The sequence below is a fragment of the Humulus lupulus genome, chromosome 7 (genome assembly GCF_963169125.1).
Source record: "Humulus lupulus chromosome 7, drHumLupu1.1, whole genome shotgun sequence".
Classification (NCBI taxonomy): domain Eukaryota; kingdom Viridiplantae; phylum Streptophyta; class Magnoliopsida; order Rosales; family Cannabaceae; genus Humulus; species Humulus lupulus.
In genome coordinates this window covers 176,287,595-176,299,846 of record NC_084799.1, presented here as the reverse complement: position 1 = coordinate 176,299,846, position 12,252 = coordinate 176,287,595, and the positions used below count along the sequence as shown (strand labels likewise).

General features: G+C 33.7%; 1 protein-coding gene and 1 long non-coding RNA gene across 2 annotated transcripts; one reads left to right on the top strand and one right to left on the bottom strand.

The window, feature by feature from the left end:
• Positions 1-6,314: 6,314 nt before the first annotated feature.
• Positions 6,315-8,271, bottom strand: LOC133790010 (uncharacterized). The gene is made up of 3 exons (XR_009873846.1): positions 8,108-8,271; positions 7,485-7,540; positions 6,315-6,340 (listed from the first exon to the last, which is right to left on the bottom strand). It is a non-coding gene; the product is annotated as an uncharacterized LOC133790010 (long non-coding RNA).
• A 2,235-nt stretch (positions 8,272-10,506) lies between these two features.
• On the top strand, positions 10,507-11,223 carry LOC133792388 (uncharacterized). The gene has a single exon (XM_062230290.1). The coding sequence runs from the start codon at positions 10,507-10,509 to the stop codon at positions 11,221-11,223; it is 717 nt and encodes a 238-aa protein (XP_062086274.1).
• Positions 11,224-12,252: the final 1,029 nt, after the last annotated feature.

The following is a 12,252-nucleotide window of genomic DNA, read 5'->3' as shown; positions in this document are numbered from 1 at the left end:
AATAAAACAGAAGAGAGATGCAGTGCTCAACTAAGTTGGAAAAATGATAATCCAAATTAAATGCTTGCAAAGTTTGATCGATATTAATTGTTAATGGGTAACTATACAGTCCTAACATTAATGACTTTACAAGACTCCCTCTTCCAATAATTCTCTTTTAGACTGTTTAAACTAGCTTGGTTGGTATCTAAAAAATGTATATATATATATAGTTGTATATATATAAATTATTTGGTTAATTACTATTAAACACCTTAAAAAAGATAGAACGTGTTATCATTATGTTCTCGTTTCATAAATTTTATCCCGATTATGGATTGCCTATGCTTCATTAAACACAAATACATTGACTGAATTTATTAAACATATTATACATACAATCAAAAGAACCACATTCCAATTATTCAAACAAGAACCAAAAGAAATAGAAGGAAATTACTACTACACATAGAAGTCCCACTCATTAACTATTTGCTTCTCATTCATTTCTAGGCTTTCAAGTATCATGTAGTTTGGATATCTCAAGTTATCACCAAGCAAAGAAAGCCCAATGATTAGTAAACTTAGTGTGTTATGTGCTGTCATTTCAGTTTAGGCACATGGGCATTATCACGGTTGATACTATCAAATGATTCATTTCGGTGTTATGTGTTTTCATTTCAGTATAATCAATTAGTAATGCCACTGATTCAAAGACTGCAGTATAGTCTAAGGAAAAGTATAATACATCAATAACTTTTCAAATAAAGTAGTTGAAAATAATAAATAGTTTATGTAACATATAACCCACCTGTGGAGCCGTCCAAAGCAAGAGTATCAATACAATGTCAGATAGAATCACATATGTTTGCCAAAGCCCAAGAAGAAGTTATTCGCCCCTGAAACAACAAATGTACAGGAAAATATTACTCCTTTATGAACAAATTAGAGAGCAGGGTTATTATAAAAACTGAAAGTAAAAGAGAAATACCGATATTGAGGGGTCGCGGGTATTAATCTCCACTCCATGGATCAATTTGTTTATGATCTATGCACTATATGTAATGACCGACTACTCTAGACTTTTGGACCATTAACGAAACTATACATACAAATCCTTAATAAAACTTACATTTTGCGAAAATACCATAACTTTATTAGAAAACTTGTAGAAATAAGAGTTACTTACATAAAATATCAAGAAGGATATGGGATCCCATTGTCTTAAAAGCAAAACATAATTTAAAATAAAAGGAATTACATAGAAAGTGCGGAAAAATACAATAAAACCATAAAACAAGACTACATCCTCGAAAATCAAACTCTCGACTCCTTGAATCCATTCACCACCGATACACATTCCCCAAGCATCCACGAACCTTACCGCCACTATAGCTATTTTCCTGCACATATAAACAAAAAGGAATAAGCCTAATGCCCAGCAAGGAAAAATCTAACACATAGTTCATATACATAAATTTCATAAGAAACATAAAAACATAACATAATACTTATATCATACACATACTATAATGGCCATTATTACTTGGGGTCCCATAGACTAATCAAGTCATATGCCCATTAGATTAGTGGGGTCCTACTAGCTAAGTAGGTCATATGCCCATAATCTATTTGGGGCTTGTTAGTCAAATGGGTCATATGCCCAAGCCTACAAACATACATATTTCATAACATATTTTATAACATATTTCATAGCATAAAACATAAGATAACATAAGCATATAACATATAGATTCTATCCTATTTTCCTTACCAAAGTTACCGGGATATGAGGACAGAGTTTGGACTTATGGAACACTCCTAAAACCATATATAACAGGGTGAGTAGATTTGAAGAAAAGGAAATGAAAGGAATGGAAGGACTAAACCTTGAGAAAAATACTTACCAAAACCTTTTTGCTCAAGAACTTAGATTTCCTAACCAAAATAAAGATTAAGGTTAGAGGCTGAGTAGAAGACTATGAGAACTTCAAAGAACAAGTACAGAAATGAACTAGAGTTTTGGGTTACCTTGAAGACTTGTAAGACCAATCTACACCTCAAACCGAAATACTATAAAACCTTAGTTCCCAAAGTGTTTGATAAGCTTATGATGATCAAGCTTATGATTCCCCAACCCAAGTGTTTACACTCTCACACTCACTTAGCACTTGCAGCCTCTGAACTTAGAGCAAAAGATGAATAATGGCTGGGTACTAGGTCCTATTTATAGAGTTTAGGAATGAAGGATCTTAATTTTACTTGAATAAAAATAATAGCTTTTTAGGTGAAAATAATTTGAATTATTGTTCAGCAGAGGCTGAAGACTCGTTCAAAAAGATGCTGGACTTATCAAGAGGTTGAATGGAAAACGATTTCAAAATGTTTCAAAATATACTGAAGGAGGCGATATATCACCTGGGCTAGTAGGCCCGAGGCTGTCGTGAATCATCTCGTGTTTTCCGTATCTACGTGTTGTGATATATCGCCCCCTATAGCTGCGATATATCAGCACACGTTGATTATTTAAACACGAAATAACACATTTTTAGCTAAATTTGAATGGGGTAAACAGCCGTGATTAAGCCCTCAACGTATTCAAAGCTGCTGACTGACCTTATAGCATTCAAACTTTACCCCTTATTAAATTTAATCCTCAAAATACTTAATCTTTAATCTCCCATACATAACATGTGCTTAAAATCCTATTGGTTCTTATCTAAACCTTATAGTGTAATAAATATTATCCTTAATATCAGTCATTTTAATCAAACCTTAGGTTAACATCAATATTCTTAAACTATAGGTTAAACTTAGAAAATCTATAAGTGTTACTATGAGTGTCCAAATAATTCCCGGTCTGAACCCAAAATCCACAGTTACAAAGATAATACGATTAATACTATAATACTACTATTTATCTTAGCTAAGTAAAGTTCTTGGACTCTACACTATACCATTTAAGTTTCTAGTAATTCTTCTGTCTATATTTCAAGCTCAAAGAAACTTGAAAGGGTGACAAAAATTTAAAATCACACATGGAAATGATAATATATGTCTATAATTACATAATAATAACATAATAAACAAGTGAAAATAAGATGTGTACAACCATAGAGAACAACATGTCCTAAATATTACAGAATAAGATAAGTGGTGACATTTAGTCAGAGGCAATTCTCTTTGCAAACAAATATCCATACCTCAACAATGCATCATCATGAAATCTTCTGATAACTAACTACATAAACCATATTGAAATTCAGTCAAATGAATAAATTTTGAGACATGATAACAGTTATCACTTCAAATATGTTTCACACACTAGCTGGGAAAGTGGTATGGGTGGCTCATTGGCAACCATACGAACAGAGGAAATGATCTACATAGAATTTTTATGAAATTTCAAGACTGATTTGCATGTGACATTGCTACAACTATCACTAAATACAAGAATTGACACATACTTTAGTACCTATTTTTATTCATAATATACAAATTTGCATATCAACCATAACCAAATTACTTCTTTTACTAACTACAATCAAACCAATTTGTGCATTCCAAAAACAAAAAAAAATACAGATTGTTCTACATTTCCATATTCATGCATAGTGTGGGATCACATAGCCAAAGCATCTAAAAGTAAATAAATAAAAACATGTCAACATACAGCTACATACTCAAATGAAGTTAACAACCTGCAATAGTCTTATCTCCAACAAGGCCAATTTGAACTCAAGCAATAGTCTTTGCATTTGGCCCTTTCGATAAAGCACTATGGAATTTATATAATCAGGCTAAAAAAATATGCTAGTCTATCAAATTCTAAATGTGCTATCGAGTGGCAGTACATGATAATTTAAAAATTAAAAAAAAAGTTGAAAAAAAATTACACTGCTATTCCTGCAGCTGTGATTGCTAAAGCATCAACCTGCATGCATAGGAAGATCATGAAATTTCTAGGAAGTACGAAGCATAAATGTAGAAAGATAGCACTAACGTACTGACCTGTTCAGAAAATAAAAGTGTTATTCAATTATCAACACATAAAAAGCATTGAACAACAGGATGTAGCCAGCGATAAGGCTTTTGTTAGTGATTTAATACCTAGTTTGTTTGTGTAATTTGTTCCATTTTTTCATTCTTTGTATTAAACTAAGTACTTGTAATAATACATGCTGTGTGCCTATATTTGTTGCAATGACTAAAAGTAAATGCTAACGCACCCAATAAAGTATCTGAGTTTCATGGTAGAAGCCTTTCAGCATTGTTGGATGCAAAGGCCTATCAATCAATCTACAGATCAGAACCTGCATGCAACAGCAAAAAGGAAAATAACAACTGTTGTACAAATAATCATAGGACAAGTAAGTAAAGTAAAGGACAAAATTCCTTGAAGAAAAACAACAAACCAAACTACAAAACCCCATAGTTTATGTTACACCATTTCCTGGTAACAAATATTAGAAAAGGGAGATGGGAGCAAAGAGTAAGGCTTCCTTCCTATTATAGACTGGACCATCACAAAATCTTTAAGCGACACAAAGGTAAATGGCCATAGTAACCACATAAATCAAGAAATTTTAAATATGTTCCTTTTAATTGAATATTTTTTAAGATTTTAAGCACTTGTATCAAAGACAGCCACACAGATCCTATCTCTAATTTGGAGATAACATTAACTGAAACAAAAGTACAAAGATTTATACAAAAATAAATAAATGCAATCAAAACTTATCGACTATGTCTTAAAATTAACAGGGCCCATTGTCTTATCGGAACATGAAATATAAAAGCGACTCATAATGAAGCTGTTACAAATACATACATATACTTTTTCGACGATAAGTAAGAATTAAAAATCGTAGAGACTTTACTAAACAATCTAGATCAACAAAAACACAAACGATCAGCAAAAATGAGTATTGATATAAATAGGTTATACTATGACTTCCCTGCTAGATTGTCGAGTATAAAGCTCATTAGGGTCTGGTGGTTCTGGTAAACAAGCCACAGGACCCACTTCTATACAATCAGAATAGGCAAATTTGTATGCCTTCCTTACATACTCATCCACATCTAAGTCCTTTCCTATGCAAACGGATAGAGACTTAAAAAAGGGGGAAAAACAAACAACTCCAAAAATAAAAAATGATAGCAAATGATACGAACTAATAACCAGTAAGATTCAATTGCTACTGCAAAAGCAGAAAATGTATAAACAAATGACCAAAACTCCAGACTAGAGAACTTCATGTACCATTAAACATCATTCTACATATAAAGAGCATGTTAATTGCTAAGGCAATTGCTGATACGCCAAAGAAGAAACCAGAAGGTGAACACCACTGAGATGCCTTTGAACCAGCTGTAACATACACAGGACAAAGTTCGTACACAGAAAGAAGAGCAACAAATAAAAGTAAAAGAACAGCAACAGCTCCTGTAGAAGTAAAATTCTGAACATACTTACTAGCTGAGATGCCTTTGAACCAGCTGTAACATACTTACCAGTCTTTGCTTCTTAAGTTGGTAGGTAAGCATCTCATTATATTTATTAACAATCTGTAGATAAAATTTAGCATTATAGGGGAATGAGCATATTACAAAATAAAATCATAACAAATGAAGCAAAGTATTTAATAATTAAAAAGAAAAGAAAACTGCATTACAGCTTCAACTTTGCTGTTCAAAAGTGCTTCAGTAAATCTAAAATCAACCCGTTCACAGATTTCAGTTCCATCATTAGCATCAAGACAATGAGAATTCCATTCAAATTGAGCAATTGCATACAAACACAAACATAAAAGAAAAAGTCAGAGAGAACAAAAACAATAAAGGATAAATTATTACCTTCCACAGCCAAAAAAGCCACAGATAATATGCATAACTACAGACACTCAAAATCTTATTAAAACAATAACATCTCTAAAACAAATGAGTCACCGACAACAAAAATCCAAAGTTTAAAGCACAAATAAGATGTTGACATCAAGTAACCCGATTTAACATCTCTGAAGTTCTCATCAACTTCTAGGCAAGTAAGATGTTTGAAAATCTGGGGAAAAATTGACAAGCACAAATATTCTTTAGTGTGTAAGGTCATTTTTTGTATGTAAAAAATAAATAAACAAGAGAAAATGAAATCGCTTGAAATTCTAGTTTTTTTTTTCTTTCCCCTTCTTAAAATACAATTTCCAAACATAAATGTAAATAACATTGTTCAGATGTTAGTAAAACCATATCAAATCGACTGAACAATGGCAATAATAGATTTGTAGAGTCCACAAGGAAATAAAAGCCCAACCTTTCAATCTTTATCACTTAAAAGACCATCAAGAGCAGGGTGATTAAGAAACTATACAGAAGAAGAAGAAGAAGAAGAAGAAGAAGAAGAAGAAGAAGAAGAAGAAGAAGAAGAAGAAGAAGAAGAAGAAGAAGAAGAAGAAGAAGAAGGTGAAGAAGAAGAAGAAAAATCATTATTTTTAAACAATTCATTTACTAGAAAACAGAAGGCCATAATCTCTTTACAGAAGTTAAAAGGAAAGGAAAACACAGATCACTTACAGCAGTTGACCAAAAGGAAGGAATAGACTTTGCTATATCATTTCAAGAGATTCATAAAATATGGAAACCAACCTCAAGGAACAGTGCACCTAATTGGTAACATTACACAAATTGGAAATGGAAAGATGTGGATAAAAACTTGCCAATTACAGTATATATCATGAAAATTGTACACTTGACCTAGTGGACACCAGACTAACCAAATTCAGTAAGCAAATGATAAATCAACAAATACTTTAGTCCCTCTGATCGATTTGTAACAGGAATAGTCCCTGCATTATAGACTAATTGTTCCCTTTTTAAAAGTTTACCGAATTGGACTAATATGCATTTTTTGTAATAACACAGATGGAAAACTAACTGTACAACTTTCAAAATTCTGGTACGTGTAAAGCAACTTAAGATACACAAAAATAGAACTTTGGAACATATTATTAATAACTAGATTCTGACATGAGATTAATCATCAGAGTAGAAGAGTAAACACGAACTAAGTCTCTATGATCAAGAAATGACTCAAGTAAGAAAAAACACTATCAATAAGGGCCTACACTTGGCAGCACCCTCCCCACAAAATGTTGAAACTTACTTTATAATAAAAAGAGTAGTAGATAAGTGATGGCTTTCTTTAAAATGTGAGAGCAGAAGTGAATACCCATGCTCCAGTTCTTAATTTCTCAAGAGCTTACAAAACCTCTTCCCCTCAGAAAAATAAACAATCACAACAACAACAATGCAACAATGATTTATTTACAGAATTTTGGACTTATAAATCAGAATTAAAAACTTATGATTACCCTATTCTCCCCACCATGAACAAGCAGATGTCACAATAACAAGAAGCATCTCAGAACTAAAAATAAAATTAAAAACCTGAAGCATTTAGGACACATCTCTTGCAAAGTACTGATTTAAAGAAAGGAGAACCAACCAACCTGTAGAGTTGATTCAAGATAAGAGGCCCCACAAATTGATAAAGATCATTGCCAATCTATAAGTTATAAAGTGAACAAAAAAATAAAATATTAGAAAACATAGTTGGTCTGATATAAAATTTACACTTAAAATAACATATTTGGAAAAGCAACGGCCTGATGTTGGTTGGTGAAAAATTAGAACACTGCTGTACTTTTTCCATATAAATGTGCAAAAAAAATGCTTTGTGCTATGATGTTCCAAAGCTATAATTAAGAGAGAGAGAGAGTAGTTGAGTACTAAAACATTATGACTAGGAAACTTTTGGTCATATGAAAAAAATATCCAGTCTTGGATACTTGCCTAAAATATGCCAAAAGGTACCTAACATAGTGACATGGTGTGCTCAAAATATAATGATATATTATTATGGCCAATTTACCGTTAAGGAAGTATATCATTTGATAAAATACTAAAGATTAAAATAAAAAACACATAATTCATTTCTTCTGAACACCTTAACCAAGATTGGCATGTATCAATAGGGCTAAAACTAGTTCATTTCAAAAGAATGTAAAAGAAGTTTGTCCTAAGAGACACATGAATCAGGTTTATACTTTAATTACTACATCATATAAGGTACCTGGAAACATCAAATGGGATAGCCCACTTCAATATTGACCAATCTATATGTCATGAAAGTAAAGTTGATATCTGAGGGATTCGACCACCCATGTATATGGCAGCCATCATCCATCACAACCATTGCCCATATACACTATGTTCCTTAATTCCATTTTCTTGATATGTATATATATATTGAGTTTAAAAATGAAAAATAATTAGAGAGATTTGTAAATGTAATTATAATTAATTTGGAAAAAATGGTAACAGTAAAATAAAATGATACATACATGGAGTAAGAGTTTCCTGGCAGAAAATTGATTGGCCATGACCGGAGATCCTTCACATAAACCGTGAACAATTTGAAATTGCCTGAATTCACCTCTAAAACCTCTAGATATGTTGCCACGTCTATATGAGACATAAAGAAACAAGCACATCAATTTGATCAAATAAAAAAGAACAAATTCGAAAATTTTGTAGCAACAAGCTTGTACACCACAGACCCCATGCCTCCAAATGGAACACCTTGAGATGCAGATGGCTTGCAACTTTCATGATTGAAAGGATCAATTGGAGCTTTCTGCAAAGATATACAATTAAGCAATTAACTTTCAAACTCCTATGCATAAAGATTATTTCATCCAAGTGTTAATAGTCACAACACCATACGACAAATCATTACTAAGGTAAAATAAAATGAATGAAAGAATGAAAATTTACCCTTCCATGAGAGGCTTCTTTTCTTACATATGACCATAGTCGTATACCTAGTCGAACCTAAAAATCAACGTCCATACACAAGTTAGAAGTTGAGCAAGACAAAAATCAACAAGTGAGGAAAACTAAGAGAAGAAACCCACTCTTATATTTGATTACGCATATTCTTCTCTCCATAGCCCACCCCACACTCTCTGCCCATAATAATTAAGCTCGTACACAGGTTACCTTTCTTCTCCACAATACCCAAAACATAACACAGAAAAATACCCAAAATTAGCCCATGACAAAGAGGGTGACACGAAACGATTGGAGAGACTTGGGTATCGGGTTTCACCCCAAACTCATCCTCCATGAGTGAGACAAGAGCCAAAATTTCATCATAAAACTCGAACTGGGCATAGCTCTAGATGAAAATCAAGAACGTACCTTTATCGACGGAGCAAGCGGAGCGCTTCATATCGAGAAGGAGATTGGTCATGGAGTCAAAAGATCCAACCTTGGCAAGTTTGCGAAGAATCTCCTGGTAGATGGAGGTAGTGGGTGAGAAATTAGGCTGTTTCGAGGCCCAGTCGAAGATGCGAAGCGTGGAGGATTAATCATTCTGTCGACGAAGGGTGTCGAGAAGCTACTTGGAGGTGAAGTCGGGAGGGAGGGGTTGATGTTGAGACTGAGAAGAAGAGAGCGAATTGGGATTGAAGTTGAAGGAGCGGTGGTTGAGAGAGTGAGGAAGAGACCAAGGACAACACATGAGAGAGAGAGGCCAAAAAAAATATATATAACTCTTACAAGTTATAAGCGGGCTCCCAAAATATATTTCCGCCATTTTTTTTCCATTTACCACATATACCTATCATAATACTTTTTCAGTAGTATTATATTATTATGTTATGAAATAAGGTATTTGGTGTAGTGGATGCAAGTGTCATGCATTGGGGTGTGCCCCAAGGGGTACCCAGTTTTGTGCGCATGGGTGAGGACTCACACACTTGACCACCACACGTGTGCACGCCACCGTCGTCCATCCGACCGAGCTGTGCTAGCAGGCAGGTGATGTGGTGTCGTACTTTAATTTTTGTTGAAAAATTATTTAATAAAATAAATATTTTTATTTATTAATTAGTTTTAAAACGGTTTATTAGAAGCAGTAAACGTGATCCGTTTTTACTACATATGACCACGATTTAATATACGCGACTATTCCTCCCAAGATTTAAAAAACGTTTCTTACCATTTTATTGGTGATCGACGTCTCTACATAAGTCAGATCAGAATAACAGGAGAATACATTTTTTTTTAAAAAAACATTCTCTTCTAAAAAATCAAATTTTCTCTGAGCTTTTGAGGGTGTACAAGAGCGAATCCTTTCGATGCAGAGAGGTATCGTATATGGTGGCTGTTTTATCTTGGGGACGGCACGGTTGCTAGACTGCCATGCACACATAGGGTAGAGTCGCGAAACGTCTTAAAGAGAGCGACATTGTCTGCAACTTAGCCCGAAATCTTCCATCGGTAATCTGTTTCGATTATTATTTCTTTTCAGAATAACACTTATTAACAATTTTAAGACGATATCTATTCTGCTATGGCTACTACTGATGATTTTTCTGGTTCTGCAACTACTAATATTAACAAGCCCTTTCGTTTTGACGGTTTGCACTTAAGTGTTGGAAACAAAAGATGTTATTTTATCTGTCCATGAAGAAGGTTTTGTTTGTCCTCACTGCTCTGAAGCCGGTTGTCTTTGAAGCTTCAACCGACAAGGACAAAGAGACTGAACGCGAGAAGCAACAGAAGGAATTGGACTCTTGGGTTGAAAATGACTTCCTCTATAAGAATTTTATTCTTAACGGTTTATCTGACGACCTATATGATTATTATAATTCAGATAAATCTGCAAGTGAAATTTTGGAGGCGTTGCAAAAGAAATATGTTACAGAGGAGGCAGGAACCAAAAGATATGCTGTCAGCCGCTACCTGAAATATCAAATGGTGGACGATAAATCTGTGGAAGCCCAATCTCACGAACTTCAAAAAATCGCGCATGAGATTATCTCAGAAGGTATGACTCTTGAAGAACAGTTTCAATTTGTTGTTTTCATTGACAAATTATCTCCTTCTTGGAAGGATTTCAAAAGAGTACTCAGGCATAAGACTGAGGAATTTTCCTTAGAGAATTTGATCACCCGCCTTCGTATCGACGAGGAAGCAAGGAAACAAGACCAGAAAGAAGAGGTGCTTGTTGTCTCTAACAACAACCCCAAGAAGTCCAAACCTGCAGTTCTGAAGCCTAATGGAAAAAATTTTAAGAATCAGAACTGCAACTCTAATTCAAATTCCAACCGCAACAACCAGAACACTCCTCGAAACAAAAATCAAAGTCGGAACCATAACAGGAACCAACCTGGAAAATAGCAGCCTCCACCTAAACAGAATGACTCTGGACAATTCCTTTGTTACAACTGTAACAAGCCAGGTCATATGGCACGCAAGTGTAGGAACAAGCCAAGCACTGCTCCTGTTGCGATAATTTTGCTATGCAAGTGCACACAGTCGCAATTCGTAATAAAATGGTAAAACCAAGTATCGTCCTCAAGGACTGATTTATCAATTACCAGTCAATTAATTTCTTGTTCTATTTGATGAATTGAAATTCTTGATTTTTGTAAATGCAGCAAGAGAAACTATAAAGTGCAGAAACAATAATTGAAAATTGAATGGAATAACAACTAATAGAGAAAATTTTAATTTAATCACTGAAGAAAAAATTAGGATATTCAATCTCATCAACTATCCTCCCTATTATTCCCTAATAAAAAGTGTGAATTCTTCTTCCTTTTTCCTAATTCAATTAACAAGTTGATACAGCAGCCTATAATCATACTATGAATTATAGACTCAACCTAGGTGACAATTCCCTATACTTCTATGGTAAATTGAACCACAAAGGTAGCATTAATCTCGACAACTTAATAAACGTCACACAATTAATTCAGATACTTTCGTTCTAAATTAGAATTATGTCCAATATAACCACAATAGAATTAAATCTCACTTCTCAGATTTTGACTTAAAAACATATGTATATGACTAAAGATGGCCAATCAATAATCAATCTATAAAAACAGGTTATATGGAATTGAAGAAGATTGAAGAAGAAGAAAATTGAAATTGCGTTAGTTCATAACAGGGATTCAAGTGATTCAATTAAACATCCTAAACAGAGAATTAGTTCATAATCATAATTTTAATCACAACAGAATTTAAAGACAACATCAAGAAGAAGAAGAAAAACATGTAGAAATACTCTAAGCTTCAGCCTTCAAAACCAAGAGAATCCTTTATGTCCGTACGTCCCCTTTCTCTTCTCTTTTTCGCCATATTAAAACCTAGGATTTCCAATTTTAAAGAGGCGGGCCGCGGCTCTACATACACTATGCCGCG